The following is a 16052-nucleotide window of genomic DNA, read 5'->3' as shown; positions in this document are numbered from 1 at the left end:
GGGTTTACGCCATTCTCCTGCCTCAGCCTCCCGAGTAGCTGGGACTACAGGCGCCCACCACCTCGCCCGGCTAGTTTTTGTATTTTTAGTAGAGACGGGGTTTCACCGTGTTAGCCAGGATGGTCTCGATCTCCTGACCTTGTGATCCGCCCGTCTCGGCCTCCCAAAGTGCTGGGATTACAGGCTTGAGCCACCGCGCCCGGCCTAATTTTTGTATTTTTTTAGTAGACACAGGATTTCACCATGTTGGCCAGGCTGGTCTCGAACTCCTGACCTCAGGTGATCCACTGGCCTCAGCCTCCCAAAGTGCTGGGATTACAGACGTGAGCCACCGTGCACAGCCCAGTACAGCTTCTTCGTAAGGAGACGGATCAGGCAAGGTCCCTGCACAGGAGGAGGTCATAGGGCGCGGGAGAGAGAAATCAGCGACAGATCGCAATTGCTAGACCACCTGGCGGGCTGTGTGGAATGGACAGTCAATGGGCTGGGCCACTGTGTGGAGGATGGCGGGGAGCATGACCAGGGCAGGGATCTGGGGGCTTCATGGAGGAGGCGGCATCAGTGCTGGATCCTGAGGGGAAGTAGCATCTGAGAGGTGGTAGGATTTGTGCAAGGGTAGAAGGAGGAAAAAGCCCTTAGGTGGAGAACCGATGGGAGTAGAGGCCATGGGAGGGATGTATGGGCCAGCCCTGGGTGCCAGGGAGTGGGGATGCCCAGCCAGAGGGAGGGAAGCCTGGGGATGGGGCAGGATGGGAGTGGAAAATAGCATCAGCTCATGTGTCCAACTACACGTGCTGCTGCCAGTGGTCAGCGGATCTCTAGGTGTTTAGGCCTAGAAGACCCACCAGCTCCAAATCACTTACTGCCTAAACATTCCCCGTCTCTACTAAAAATACAAACATTAGCCAGGCGTGGTGGTGGACGCCTGTAATCCCAGCTACTCGGGAGGCTGAGGCAGGAGAATCGCTTGAACCTGGGAGGTGGAGGTTGCATTGAGCTGAGATTGTCCCATTGCACTCCAGCCTGGGTGACAGGGTGAGATACTGTCAAAAAAAAAAAAAGCCAAAATGTTCAAGGCCGGGATGCTTGACAGATACTGATTCATAAAATGACAAAAGCACAAAATCCAAAATCTCGTATAAGCTCAGTGGCTGTGGCAGCAAAATTGAAGAGCAAAGGCAGGCCAGGCACCTGGCTGATGGCGTGTGGACCCGTGGCACAGCAGGGCCCCGCAGTGCAGTGTGGGTGTGCCAGTCTCTACTGCTCACCCTATTCCAGGGACAGTCTGCTTGGCTCTTCTGGGCTGAGCCATCCTCATCACAGATCCTCCCTGAATTTAGTCCATGACAGCCACCCCGGCCGTTTCCCTTATTCTGTGTGGGGAGGGAGGCAGCACGGTGGTTATCAACCTCACTCTGCAGAAGAGGCACCTGAGGCCCAGAGAGGAGGAGGGATGGGTCTAACCCAGAACCACAGGTGGCTCTGAGCCGGGGGCCTGTCCACCCTCCCAGGCCGACGTCAGTGGCAGCAGGACTGCCCGGGCGCTGCTAGGCCTGCTCACCTCTGGGGCTTCTGGGGTGAGAGGTTCAGTCCTGGAAACACTTCAGTTCTAGGGGCTGGGGGCAGCAGCCAGTTGGGGTTTTGGGGTACCCTGCTTCACAGGGCCCTTGGCGAGGAGGGCAGGTGGGGTCTAAGGACAAGCAGTCCTTACGTTGGGAGTCAACCCCGGCGTGGTGGCTGCTGCAGGCTTTACACCGGGCCGCAGAGGATCCAGCAAGGATGAAGAAATGGAGCAGCACAGACTCGGGGGCGGCTGCGGACCCAATCCAACAGGACACCTGCCCAGACCCCCTAGATGGAGACCCTAACTCCAGGCCACCTCCAGCCAAGCCCCAGCTCTCCGCGGCCAAGAGCCGCACCCGGCTGTTTGGGAAGGGTGACTCGGAGGAGGCTTTCCTGGTAGATTGTCCTCACGAGGAAGGTGAGCTGGCCTCCTACCCGACCATCACAGTCAGCCCTGTTATCACCATCCAGAGGCCAGGAGACGGCCCCACTGGTGCCAGGTAAGTCCGCGTCTGGAGACCCCCTCCCTGCTAGGAGCCCAGCTGGCCATGGAGATGCCACAGGATGGTCTGGCTTCTGGACTAAATGTCACAAAGCCGGGAGGCTGGAGAGCCTTAGGGGCGGTCTGGTCCAGCGTCCTTCCTCATGTGACCTCGTGGGATGCGCAGTCAGGGGGGCTGGTGTCTGTGCTGGGTCTGGGTGTCCACGCCTGCAGTGCCTGCCAGCCACAGACACGTGGACTTGAAGTCTAGAAGCTCAAGGGCAGGAGGCTTTCAGAGAGCACAGCACGGCTCCAGTGAGCTGCAAGGCAGGGCAGGGAGGGCCACAGGCTGGCTGACTTCTGGGGGAGTGTGAGGCCAGCTTTTCCCTTAGAGGGGCCGTCTACACCCCTGCCTCCAGCTTCCTCTGTCCCCACCAGCCTCCTGCCTCCCGAGCTCCTGAGCAGGCAGAGAAGCCAGTGGTCTGGGAGTAGGCGGGTGACTTTCTAGATGGTGTCTATAGACAGGGTGGGGACAGAATGGGGACATAGGCTCCCCACTGTCCCTGTTATATTGGTTTTCTGGATAGTCACCTAGACCGAGGGGCAGCTTTTACATCATTTTTCCCCCTTTTGGTTTGCCTTGGAGTTTAGTCGTGTTCCCTTGACAAGCTCCCAAGGCCTCAGGGCCGAGGGGAGGCCAGGGTGTGAGACGAGGGTGTTTTCTGGCCTGCAGGCTGCTGTCCCAGGACTCTGTTGCCGCCAGCACCGAGAAGACCCTCAGGCTCTATGATCGCAGGAGTATCTTTGAAGCCGTTGCTCAGAATAACTGCCAGGATCTGGAGAGCCTGCTGGTCTTCCTGCAGAAGAGCAAGAAACACCTCACGGACAACGAGTTCAAAGGTGGCCCCAGCGCTGGGCTCCGGGGAGGGCCCCAGCCCTGGCCTGCCCTGACCCTCCCTTTGTCTTGCAGACCCTGAGACAGGGAAGACCTGTCTGCTGAAAGCCATGCTCAACCTGCATGACGGGCAGAACGACACCATTCCCCTGCTCCTGGAGATCGCGCGGCAGACGGGCAGCCTAAAGGAGTTTGTCAACGCCAGCTACACGGACAGCTACTACAAGGGTGAGGAGGGCGGCGGGACCAGGCATGGCTCAGCCCGCAGCACTGGGAACCAGGAGGGCATGGTTGTCCCTGGGCCTCCTTGCTCCTCTGGGATCCTTACTCCCTGTCCCAGCCACTGCTTTGGTGGCTCCTAATCCTAGGGAGTCCCTGCCTTTCCCATCTGCTGGCTTGATTTCTCCTGGTCCTGGGGTCTCTGCCTCCCCTTCTGCTGGCTTGATTTTCCTGGTCCTGGGGGTCTCTGCCTCCCCCATCTGATGTTTCCTCTCTTGACCCTGGGATGTCCCTGCCTCCCGCTGCTGACTGGATGGTCCCTGTCCCTGGAAGTCACAGCCTCCGGCCTTTCTCTCTGCTACTGTTCCTTGCCCCCGGGGCAATTTCGACTCCTCTGGGTTCCAACCTGTTATTTCCTGTTTCCAGGGGTCTCCTGTCTCAGGACCTTGCTGGGACCCCTTGGGGGACCCTGGCCTGGCCTCCTGCAGTCAGGGGGTCCTCCAGGCACTTTCTGCCCAGTTCCTCCTGCAGCAGCTGCTGCCTGCCCAGAGCCCTTCCCCAGCACCTGTCCCGGCAGCCCCATAGGACTGTGGTCACGAAGCTAACAGTGCACGTCCTCTGTAGGCCAGACAGCGCTGCACATTGCCATTGAGAGGCGCAACATGGCCCTGGTGACCCTCCTGGTGGAGAATGGAGCAGACGTCCAGGCGGCGGCCAATGGGGACTTCTTTAAGAAAGCCAAAGGGCGGCCTGGATTCTACTTCGGTAGGGAGACAATGTGGCTGACCCCGATCTTTTCGGCTTTGGCTAAGGGGAGGTTTGGGCAGAGACAGAGGGAGTTGGAGGCTGGTGGTTCAGGGACCAGCTGGATCTCACTCCTGAGGCCCGCCTGGGACCTGTGTTCGTGCAGGTGAACTGCCCCTGTCCCTGGCCGCGTGCACCAACCAGCTGGGCATCGTGAAGTTCCTGCTGCAGAACTCCTGGCAGCCGGCTGACATCAGCGCCAGGGACTCGGTGGGCAACACGGTGTTGCATGCCCTGGTGGAGGTGGCCGACAACACGGCCGACAACACCAAGTTTGTGACGAGCATGTACAATGAGATTCTGATCCTGGGGGCCAAACTGCACCCCACGCTGAAGCTGGAGGAGCTCACCAACAAGAAGGGAATGACGCCGCTGGCTCTGGCCGCTGGGACCGGGAAGATCGGGGTAGGAGGGGGCTTCGGCTCAAGCTGGTGCCGTGCGGGGACAGGGGCGTCGGGGAAGACTGCCTGACTCACTGCGGGAGCCTGGCGTCACTATCTGTGTGTGCGGGACTCTGATTCTGCCACACCAGCTTGCAGGGCTGTTAGAATAAGTCTGAGAAATTGGGAGCCGCAGGGCAGAGTGCTGCATGGCCAGTGTGGCCATTTTGGATTTCTAGCTCTGAGTATCATCAAGACACGGGGTGGGGTGCTGGGCCATGAGGTGGGACCGCCTAGGGTGCAACAGAAGAAAAGCTGTTGGGCCGGGCACGGTGACTCATGCTTGTAATCGCAGCACTTTGGAAGGCCAACGTGGGTGGATCACCTGAGGCTAGGAGTTCGAGACCAGCCTGACCAACCTGGTGAAACGTCATCTCTACTAAATACACAAAAATTAGCCAGGCATGGTGGCAGGTGCCTATAATCCCAGCTACTCAGGAGGCTGAGGCATGAGAATCGCTTGAACCTGGGAGGCGGAGGCTGCTGTGAACCGAGATTTCGCCACTGCACTCTAGCCTGTGTGACAGAGCAAGACTCTGTCTCAAAAAAAAGACAAAGAAGAAAACAGCTGTTGGTGTTTTTCTATGGCAGGCAGGAGCTTTAGGTGACAAGGCTGGTGGCTCCTGGTGACAGGCCTCCAGCTCCTGGCCTCAAATGATCCTCCCACCTCAGTCTCCCAAGTAGCTGGGATTCCAGGCATGAGTCACCCCATCTGGCACTCATTTCTTGCATTCTCTTTATTTCTTTCTGGCTTGAAGTTATTGAGAATGGACCACCACTGTCTTTCATGGTGAAATGGTAGAGTTGGGACCTCGCTGTGAGGTGATGGTGGACCTGATATGGTACAGGTAGTATCTGAGGCAGCTGGCTGGTTGACCTTTTTTTTTGTTTGTTTCTGAGATGGGGTTTCGCTCTTGTTGCCCAGGCTGGAGTGCAGTGGCACAATCTTGGCTCACTGCAACCTCTGCCTCCCAGGTTCAAGTGATTCTCCTGCCTCAGCCTCCCAAGTAGCTGGAATTACAGGCACACGCCACCATACCTGGCTAATTTTTTTTGTATTTTCAGTAGAAACAGGATTTTGCCATGTTGGCCAGGCTGGTCTCGAACTCCTGACCTCAGGTGATCCACCTGCCTCAGCCTCCCAAAGTGCTGCGATTACAGGTGGCGTGAGCCACCTGCGCCTGGCCGACTGGTTAATCTTGATGGTGGTCAGGAGTGGGTGGGGACTCGCCTGGGGCTTGTGTGAGGCCACTAGCTGGACTGGGAAGCAGAGCTGGTTGTTGGGGTGCTGTCTGAGGCTGAGCCTGGGGCTGGCCTCTGATGGGCTCTTGATCCCTGGTGGCAGGTCTTGGCCTATATTCTCCAGAGGGAGATCCAGGAGCCCGAGTGCAGGCACCTGTCCAGGAAGTTCACTGAGTGGGCCTATGGGCCGGTGCACTCCTCGCTGTACGACCTGTCTTGCATCGACACCTGCGAGAAGAACTCAGTGCTGGAGGTGATCGCCTATAGCAGCAGCGAGACCCCTGTGAGTGGCTGGGGCACAGCCAGGGAGGGCCTCAGGGCCTCTGCACCCCAGCCCCAATCCCAGTCCCTGGTCCAGCTCCACCTGGCTTCTCATGAGGGAAAGCCTGCTGCCCGGGGCCCAGGCCCTGCAGCCTCATGTCCCCATTCATGCCCACTGAATTTTCCCTAAGCATAGCAACCATACACGATTATCATCCTGTAAAAACAGAAACATTTCAGAGGTACATAGACAAAAGTCCCTCCTTTTATACTGTGTAAAATATACAGTTTCTTTTCTTTTCTTTTCTTTTCTTTTGAGACAGAGTTTCGCTCTTGTTGCCCAGGCTGGAGTGCAATGGCGCGATCTCAGTTTACCGCAACCTCCGCCTCCTGGGTTTTCAAGCGATTCTCCTGCCTCAGCCTCCCGAGTAGCCAGAACTATAGGCATGCGCCACCACACCTGGCTAATTTTGTATTTTTAGCAGAGATGGGGTTTCTCCATGTTGGTCAAGCTGGTCTCGAACTCCCGACCTCTGGTGATCCGCCCGCCTTGGTCTCCCAAAGTTCTGGGATTACAGGCATGAGCCACTGCGCCCAGCCTAAAATGTACAGTTTCATTTTGTTTACATAAACGGGATCAGAGTATATGCAATGTACAACAACCATTTTTTTTTTTTCTCACTTGATGGCAGGGCTTGTAGATTTTCCTTTTCTTTTTTTTTTTTTTTTGAGACGAAGTTTCGCTGTTGTTGACCAGGCTGGAGTGCAATGGTGTCATCCCGAGTCACTGCAACCTCCGTCTCTCTGGTTCAAGCGATTCTCCTTGAATCCCAAGTAGCTGGGATTCCAGGCATGTGCCACCATGCCTGGCTAATTTTTTGTATTTAGTAGAGACAGGGTTTCTCCATGTTGGTCAGGCTGGTCTCGAACTCCTGATCTCAGGTGGTCCAACCTCCCTGGCTTCCCAAAGTGCTGGGATTACCGGTGTGAACCACTGCGCCAGGCCAAGAATTGATTTTTGTGTAGGTGTGAAGTAGGCATCTCACTTAAATATTTTGGCTCCAGATGACTGTCTCAGTGTTACTTTTGGGTAATCCATCCTGCCATGCTGTTTGGAAAGGCCACCTTACCGGTCCCTTCTTTCTAAGGTGATGCTCTGAGCTCCCAAGGCAGACTCGGGGGCTGGAGTCCGTGCCATCAGCAGTGAAGAGCTTCCATGATGTCTCACAGGCCAGACGTTGCATTTATAGGAGCAGAGTCTGGGGCTGGGAGAGGCCTGGTCTGCTCTGCCCCACCTGGCCTGCCATGCTGAACCTGAGCCTCCAACTCAGAGTGCTGGATACAAGTGTTCCCAGAGGAGTGGTCCAGATAGGAGGTGACCTCAAAAAGGACTGCAGTATTTGACCTGGGGGAGAGGCTCTGGGACCACCACTGGCATCTTCATGTCTCTGAAGGCTTCGGGGACAAGGAGTATGGACTTGTTCTGGGGACCCTAGGGCAGAACAAGGACCACCAGTAGAAAGTAGAGAAGACCAAAGAAGAGGTATTCCCTACAGTCAGTGACTTTCCACAGGCCTCTTGAGGCAGTAAGGAGTTTCCCATCCCCAAAGGTATTCAAGAAGACACTGATCGGGAACCTCTTTGAGGGAGCTTAAGCTTGGGCTGGGGATTGTACTCGTTGGCCTGAGGGAGGCTGGGATGATCTCATTTTGACTCATCCGTCTCAGGGATACTTGAACTTATTTTTATTTTATTTCATTTTATATTTTGAGACAAAGTCTTGCTCTGTCACCCAGGCTGGAGTGCAGTGGCGTGAGCTCAGCTCACTGCAACCTCTGCCTCCTGGGGTTCAAGCAGTTCTCCCGCCTCAGCCTCCCAAGTAGCTGGGATTACAGGCACCCGCCACCACGCCCGGCTAATTCTTGTATTTTTGTAGAGAGGGGGTTTCACCATGTTGGCCAAGCTGGTCTTGAACTCCTGACCTCAGGTGATCTACCTGCCTTGGCCTCCCAAAGGGTTGGGATTACAGGCGTGAGCCACCACTCCCGGCCTATTTAAACTTTATCAAAATCTTTGGATAGGAGACATTTGCCCCGAAGCATACTTGTAAAGATGGCATGAGGCCCTGGGCCCTCCTGCTGCAGGAAGGGCCTCCCAGTTCCCTGCCTGACCCAGGGCTGGAAACGTGAGAAGTCAGGACCCAGAAGCTCTTTCCTGCCTGCCCTCAGCCCCTCGTGCCCAGGCTCTGCCCAAGCCAACTACTTCCCATTCCTGTGGGCTCTCGGGAGTGAGTTATTAGACACAATGGGCATAGACTGTTGGGCGGTGCTGTGGGCCATTAAGGGAGTTCTCAGAGCTTGTCCAGTCTCACCCCATTCACTGCACCTTTGGGAACACCAAGGCCAAGAAGGGGGGTCCCTCCGTAGCAGTGCTGGGACCAGCCCCAGGCTCTGGCTGCCGGCTGGGGCAGACCTCGCGTGAGTCTCACCTGCTCCCTGAGCTGAGGATTGTGCGGCCCATGTGGCTGTGAGGAGTGCCAGGGGCTGGTGTGGGTGTGCAAGGAGTTCTTGCTGCAGGAAGGAGCCTCACTTCTCTCTGCTCCCCCTAGAATCGCCACGACATGCTCTTGGTGGAGCCGCTGAACCGACTTCTGCAGGACAAGTGGGACAGATTCGTCAAGCGCACCTTCTACTTCAACTTCTTGGTCTACTGCTTGTACATGATCATCTTCACCATGGCTGCCTACTACAGGCCTGTGGATGGCTTGGTGCGGCCAGAGGCTCAGGCCTCGTGGGCAGGGGTGCGGCTGGTGGGGAAGGGGTGTGGACATTCCGGGGAGACCTCCCCCACCCCAGGCCCAAGCTCTGCCCCGGACTCCTTCCTGGCTTGCTGGAGCGATGGATGGAGAATCTGGAGAACCTTGTATCCTTGCGCCCATCTTCCCTGCCTCAGGCTGTACGGGAGACCCACCCCCTTCCTGCTTCTTAGTCCCTCTCCTTTAGCCTTGAGGTCCTGTGGGACTGAGTGTGTGGTGACTCAGGTCCCTGATCACAGACTGGGTGTACTTGGTTAGAAAGCATGCAGGGGCCGGGCGCGGTGGCTCATGCCTGTAATCCCAGCACTTTGGGAGGCTGAGGTGGGTGGATCACCAGAGGTTGGGAGTTCGAGACCAGCCTGACCAACATGGTGAAACCCCGTCTCTACTGAAAATACAAAATTAGCCGGACGTGGTGGAGCATGCCTGTAATCCCAGCTACTCAGGAGGCTGAGGCAGGAGAATTGCTTGAACCCGGGAGGCGGAGGTTGTGGTGAGCTGAGATGGTACCACTGCAGTCCAGCCTGGTCAACAAGAGTGAAACTCTGTCTCAAAAAAAAAAAAAAGAAAGAAATTATGCAGGAATTTGGGCTTGGGACAGGACTCACCCCTGGCCTGGGGGTCCCTAGGGATGTGGGCTAGTGTAAGCCCAGAGCCCACCGTCATCCTGCTTGCCTGCCCTCTTTTTTTCACTCACTTGCTCATTATTTGTTCCCTGGATTTAGACTTTTGAGCACCTCTGTGCCAGGCCCTGGGCCATCCATCAAATCAGCCTAAGACCAGACTTTTTCCTCTGCCGAGACCAAGACTTCATTGAACTTCTGGACTTAGTCCTTCACATCCGATACCCAGGGCACTGAATTTGCTGCCTTTGTTTCCAGGGCACCTTACAAATTTACTTATTTATTTAAGTTGTTTTTTTTTTTTGAAACAGAGTCTTGCTCTATCACCCAGGCTGGAGTGCAGTGGCGTAATCTCAGCTCACTGCAACCTCCACCTCCTGGGTTCAAGCAATTCTCCTGCCTCAGCCTCCTGAGTGGCTGGGACCACAGGTGCCCACCAACATGCCCAGCTAATGTTTATATTTTTAGTAGAGATGGGGTTTCACCATATTGGCCAGGCTAGTCTTGAACTCCTGACCTCAAGTGATCTGCCTGCCTTGGCCTCCCAAAGTGCTGGGATTACAGGTATGAGCCACCATGTCTGGCTGGCTGTACATTTACTTTAAAAACTCAACTTCATCATTGCATGAAACCCTATTTCTGTCCACCTATTAAGGCCACATAAGGACTTCCTTTTTTTTTTTTGAGACGGAGTCTCGCTCTGTTGCCCAGGCTGGAGTGCAGTGGCACCATCTCAGCTCACAGCAACCTCTGGCTCCGGGGTTCAAATGATTCTGCTGTCTCAGTCTCCCAAGTAGCTGGGATTAGAGCCATGCGCCGCCACGCCTGGCTAATTTTATATTTTTAGTAGAGATGGGGTTTCTCCATGTTGGTCAGGCTGGTCTCGAACTCTTGACCTCAGGTGATCCGCCTGCCTCAGCCTCCCAAAGTGCTGGGATTATAGGAGGGAGCCACCGCACCCAGCCAGTGACTTCCTTTTAAGAGAAAGATGTGCTAGTAAGGCAAGCTAATGAACTAGTGCTTAGGAAATATGGATGGTGAACCACTCCAAGAAATGGCAACTGAAACACAAGAGTGACACCCTTAAGTATGTGTGGCACAGTCTCTCACTCCATGGTCAGTGGGAGTCCCTGACACTCGTGGGAGACTGGCCTTGGTCTGGGGTGACAGTGGGATGTGTATGGCTTGGGGTCCATGAGACTGCCTCCACCTGTCCATCACCCTGCTGTCCGTCACTCGGCTCCCAGCCAGGAGGAGCTCCGGGCCTGCCAGGACATTGCCTGGGAGGCAGCACAGCATTGTAAGATGCTCCGCTTGGCACCTGCAGGCTGCCACTTTGGGGAATCAGGCCTACAGAGGGGCCTCCTTGCGGGCGCTCCCCTAATAACACACTGTCTTTGTGTGTCCTTCCCCTGATGGAGGCCGTGCTTCCTGGGCAGGGGCTATGTCTTCATCACAGGACTTGGTACCTGGTCAATGTTGGTTGAATGAATGAATGAGTAAACAGAGTTACCAACTTCTCTGCATCTCACAGCCTCCCTTTAAGATGGAAAAAACTGAAGACTATTTCCGAGTTACTGGAGAGATCCTGTCTGTGTTAGGAGGAGTCTACTTCTTTTTTCGAGGGGTAAGCATTCCTTCCCACGTTGTGAGTTTCCATTATCACCAAAACAAAAAGCCAAGCGAATCCCTCACTCATTCACTCACTCACTCACTTTTTTATTCATCAGACACATAATGGCCCCGCTTGGGGAGCTGAGAGATGCAGAGGTGAGGCTGAGAGCCTTTCAGTCAGTCCCTGAGGGGGCAGGAGGGTGCTCAGGGCATCTCCACAGGCCCAAGGCTGGCAAGCCTGAAAATAGACACTCCAGCCACTCCACGGGATGGAATATTTAATTACAGGGGTAGAGTGGAGGCCTCTTAAGTGATAGGATCATGACTGGTAGTTGTCTAATTAATGAAACCAGTCTGTTAAAGCTCTGAACAATGAAGGAAATCTCTATGCATACTGGAATCTTTGTTTGTTTGTTTGGTTGGTTTTTTGAGATGGAGTTTCACTTTGTTGTCCAGACTGGAGGCCAGTGGTGCGATGTTGGCTCACTGCAACCCCTGCCTCTTGAGTTCAAGCAATTCTCCTGCCTCAGTCTCCCAAGTAGCTGGGATTACAGGCACCTGCCACCATGCCTGGCTAATTTTTTTGTATTTTTAGTAGAGACGGGATTTCACCATGTTGGCCAGGCTGGTCTCGAACTCCTGACCTCAGGTGATCTGCCTGTCTCAGCTTCCCAAAGTGCTGGGATTACAGGTGTGAGCCATTGCACCAGCAAGGAATTGTCTTATTTTTTACTGGAAACTCAAATATGTTCAATCCTTGGCCATTTTTTTTTTTTTTAAATGCAGGAGTAATCTTTTCTTTGAATGTGGACTCACTGTTTCAGATTTTATGTCATCCTTTCTTGGAAAAACATGTTTCTATTCTAAGATTTTGAGTTTCAGCTTTTTTAAAGAGGGAGTGAGAACTTATATGCATACAAAAAGTCTGAATGTAGAAATTTTTTCAAGAATTGAATTTGTTGGGGCGTTTTTTATTTTGACCCCAAAACTCTTGTAGTATTTTAAATTTAATTTTTATAGATGGGGTCTTGCTGCTGTCCCAGGCTGAGTGCAGTGGGTGTCATGCGCTAACTGCAACTCTGTCTCCTGCGGCTCAGTGTCCTCCGCCTCGCCCTCTGGAGTGCGGACTACAGGAAGTCGTCACTTATGGCCCAGGTTCCACTGTGATTTTTTTTTTTTTTTGGACGGAGTCTCGCTCTGTCGCTCTCAGGCTGGGGAGTGCAGTGGTGCATCTTGCGTCACGCAGCTCCGCCTCCAGGGTTCACGCCCATTCTCCTGCCTCAGGCTCCCGAGTAGCTGGGTTACGGCGCCCACCACACACCGCGCTAATTTTTTGCTTATTTTTAGTAGAGACGGAGTTTCACCATGTTAGCCAGAATGGTCTCGATCTCCTGCCTCGTGAATCTGCTTGCCTCAGGACCTCCCCATGCTGGGTTGCAGGCGTGGCCACTGGTGGCCCGGCCCCCATTATGATTTTTTTTTTTTTTTTTTTTTTTTTTCTGGATGAAGTCTCGACTGTTGCCCAGGCAGGAGTGCAGTGTCGATCTTGGCTCACTGCAACCTCTGGCTTCCTGCGTTAAGCTGTGTTCAAGTGATTCTCCTGCCTCAGCCTCCCAAGTAGCTGGAACTACAGGTGTGTGCCACGGCACCCAGCTAATTTTTGTATTTTTAGTAGAGACTGGGTTTCACCATGTTAGCCAGGATGGTCTTGATCTCCTGACCTTGTGATCTGCCCGCCTTGGCCTCCCAAAGTGCTGGGATTACAGGCTTGGGCCACCGCGGCCGGCCTTCGATTGTGAGTTTTATCACCCAGGCTTTTTTGGTGTAAGCTCTACCCAATTTTTTTTTAAGTTACTCACCTTTATGGAATTGTTCTGTCATTGAACTTTGTCTTCACAGAGACAACTGTCTTTCTTTTCACACTCATGGTTTACATTACAGTAAAGTACAATGCCACAGTAGCAAGTGTGGCTGGAGTGGCAAAAGCAAGATTGGCCTGGGGGAGGGAGCAGAAGTGTGGGGGTGTCTTGCACAGGACTCCCGGCTGACAGTGGCGGCTTGTTACAAGAATTTTTATTTTAACGCTTACTTAAATTTAAGAAAAAAGTATGCTCGGCATGTGAAAAATTAAGAAAAAAGTGGCTCATGCTTGTAATCCCAGTTACTTGGGAGGCTGAGGCCAGGAGTTTGAGACCAGCTTGGGCAACGTAGTGAGACTCTGATCTCTTAAAAAAAAAAAATTAGGAAAAAGCGCCAATTAGAAAGAAGAAAACAATTTGTTGAATTCATTACGGCAACTGATAACATTTTGATGATTTTCCTTCCTGTCTGTACTTCTGAGTATGGTTGTAAATCCACTGTGTAATTTTTTTTTTTTTTGAGACAGAGTCTCGCTGTCACCCAGGCTGGAGTGCAGTGGCACCAGCTTGGCTCACTGCAACCTCTGCCTCCCGGGTTCAAGCAATTTTCCTGCCTCAGCCCCATGAGTAGCTGGGATTACAGGCATGTGCCACTGCACCCAGCTGATTGTTTTGTATTTTTAGTAGAGACGGGGTTTCACCATGTTGGCCAGGCTGGTTTCAAACTCCTGACATCAGGTGATCCACCCGCCTTGGCATCCCAAAGTGCTGGGATGACAGGCATGAGCCATCGCACCTAGCTTCCACCATGTATTTTTAACAATCTCTACTGACTGGGCCACCTAGTGTTACCCCATTGGCCTGACCCATGCTGTTCTGCTCTTTTCACAATCTCTGCTTTCACACATTCGGCCACCTCATCGTGGTGCCGTTTAGGAAGCATCTGAACGCTCACCATTTAGCCACATCGAGCATTGCCTGGGATCTTACTCTCTCTGTTTACCTGCAGATTCAGTATTTCCTGCAGAGGCGGCCGTCGATGAAGACCCTGTTTGTGGACAGCTACAGTGAGATGCTTTTGTAAGTGACACTTTGACTCATTCCCAGTCCAGGCCCCAGGTGACAGCAATCAGTTCTCACTTGAGCTCTCACTCACGCCGGGCCTGGGACCACATAGTGGGACCTCAGTGAACATGCTGAGGGAGGGACGGAAGGCACTCAATACATACTTGGGGCATGAATGAATACTGAGGGCCTGCTCTGTGCCAGGGGCCAGGGATGGAGCAACCGTGCCGTGGCTTACAGTCCAAGTGACATGTGCCCTGGTTCACCTTCCCACTCATTGTCCATCCATCGGCCGTTCACGGGGTTGGCCCTGGAATACTGGATGAAGCAGACATGGTGCCCGCCTTTAGGAAGTTTCCTGTCTTTAACGGGGGGTTCTGCAACCTTGGCACTTTTGCTTCTTTGGACTGGATAGTGTTTAGTTGTGGTGGGGGGTGGGACTGCCCCGTGCATTGTAGAATATTTAGCAGCATCACTGGTCTCTACTCGCAGATGCCTGGAGCTCTTCCCCAACCCCCAGTCTTGACAATCAAGAACATCTCCAGATACAGCCAAAGGCCCCTCACTTGTTTCGGGGGTGGTGCCAGAATCACTCCTGGTTGAGAACCACTGCTTTAGGAGGAGGCAGATGAGTGAAAGCACAGTTATAGAACAGTGTGGATAGCCGGGCACGGCGGCTCATGCCTGTCATCCCTGCACTTTGGGAGGCTGAGGAGGGCAGATCATTTGAGGTCAGGAGTTCAAGACCAGCCTGGCCAACATGGTGAAAGCCCGTCTCTACTAAAAATACAAAAATGAGCTGGGCGTGGTGGTACGCACCTGTAATCCCAGCTACCCAGGAGGCTGAGGTGGGAGAATTGTTTGAACTCGGGAGACAGAGGTTGCAGTGAGCCAAGATCGTGCCATTGCACTCCGGCCTAGGTAACAGAGCAAGATACCATCTCTAAATAAATTAATGGAACAGTGCGGAAGTGGCAGGGAACCTCCTTCCTTCAGAAAGTAAGCCAGAGCCTCAAGCCCCAGTATGTGCCGAGGACCTTCCGGAATGGGATCTCCGCTCACAGCCCCGTCCTGATCTCTTCCTTCCTGGAAGAGCAAGGAATGATTTTGAATCTCTTGCAGCTAGCTTGTCCGTAGGACTCACAAATCCCACCCTTTCACCCCATCTCTTTTTTTTTTTTTTTTTTTTTGGGCAAGTAAAACTAGAATCAGCTTTATTTTACATGATCATGAAAGGTACACTTTTGTATTTTAATTTTTTAAAAGAATTTAGATTTGGGGGTACATGTGCGGGTTTATTAGGTAGGTATAGTGTATGATGCTGAGGTCTGGGGGTTTAATGATCTGGTCACCCAAGTAGTGAACATAGTACCTGATGGGTAGTTCTTCAACCCTGGTCCCCCTCCCGGCTGCCCCGCTTTTGGAATCCTCAGTGTTTACTGTTCCCGTCTTTGTGCCTGTGGGCACCCAGTGTTTTGCTCCACATATAAGTGAGGACACGTGGGGTTTGGTTTTCTGTTTCTGTGTTAATTTGCTTAGGATAATGGCCTCCAGCTGCATCCATGTTGCTGCAAAGGACATGATCTCATTCTTTTTTATGGCTGCATAGTATTCCACGGTATATATGTACCACATTTTGATTATCCATGGATGGGCACCTGGATTGATTCCATGCTTTGCTATTGTGTGAATAGTGCTTTGATAAACATAGGAGTGCAAGCACCTTTTTGGTAGAATGGGTTATTTTCCTCTGTTTTCCCCCTAATCTTGAGATACCTATACTTTAGCCTGAAAGGCAAACTCAAGAGGCAAGGTCTGTAGGTTTAGCACACACTGATTTACCTGCCTAATAGAAACAGTGTTCTACATAGTATTGCGATTCTCCTATCTCAGCGTCCCCAGTAGCTGGGATTAGAGGTGTGCACCTTGCCCAGCTAATTTTTGTATTTTTAGTAGAGACAGGGTTTCACTGTGTTAGCCAGGCTGGTCTCGAGTTCCTGACCTCAAGTGATCTGCCCGTCTCAACCTCTCAAAGTGCTGGGATTACAGGTGTGAGCCACCACGCCTGGCCACTATATATCCTTTTATGTCCTTCCTTCCTTCCTTCCTTCCTTCCTTCCTTCCTTCCTTCCTTCCTTCCTTCCTTCCTTCCTTCCTTCCTTCCCTCCCTC

At 53.2% G+C, this 16052-nt stretch overlaps 1 protein-coding gene across 4 annotated transcripts in view; it reads left to right on the top strand.

Annotated features, from left to right (window-relative positions):
* TRPV1 (transient receptor potential cation channel subfamily V member 1) overlaps positions 1-16052 on the top strand; it is a 46447-nt gene that overhangs the window by 17124 nt on the left and 13271 nt on the right. For 2 of the 4 annotated variants that reach the window (XM_017863588.1, XM_017863590.1), the window contains exons 2-10: positions 1747-2063; positions 2778-2944; positions 3015-3167; positions 3783-3923; positions 4069-4367; positions 5748-5927; positions 8514-8672; positions 10878-10970; positions 13826-13896. In XM_017863588.1, coding sequence (XP_017719077.1) covers positions 1747-2063; positions 2778-2944; positions 3015-3167; positions 3783-3923; positions 4069-4367; positions 5748-5927; positions 8514-8672; positions 10878-10970; positions 13826-13896 — 1580 coding nt within the window. Of the gene's footprint in view, positions 1-1746; positions 2064-2777; positions 2945-3014; positions 3168-3782; positions 3924-4068; positions 4368-5747; positions 5928-8513; positions 8673-10877; positions 10971-13825; positions 13897-14373; positions 14564-16052 lie in introns of those variants that run through there. The other 2 variants (XM_017863591.1, XM_017863589.1) reach the window with 2 other exon arrangements.

The sequence above is a fragment of the Rhinopithecus bieti genome, unplaced genomic scaffold (assembly GCF_001698545.2).
Source record: "Rhinopithecus bieti isolate Rb0 unplaced genomic scaffold, ASM169854v2 scaffold_70516, whole genome shotgun sequence".
Classification (NCBI taxonomy): domain Eukaryota; kingdom Metazoa; phylum Chordata; class Mammalia; order Primates; family Cercopithecidae; genus Rhinopithecus; species Rhinopithecus bieti.
The sequence above is the reverse complement of the archived record's forward strand: the minus strand, read 5'-3'. Positions and strand labels throughout refer to the sequence as shown.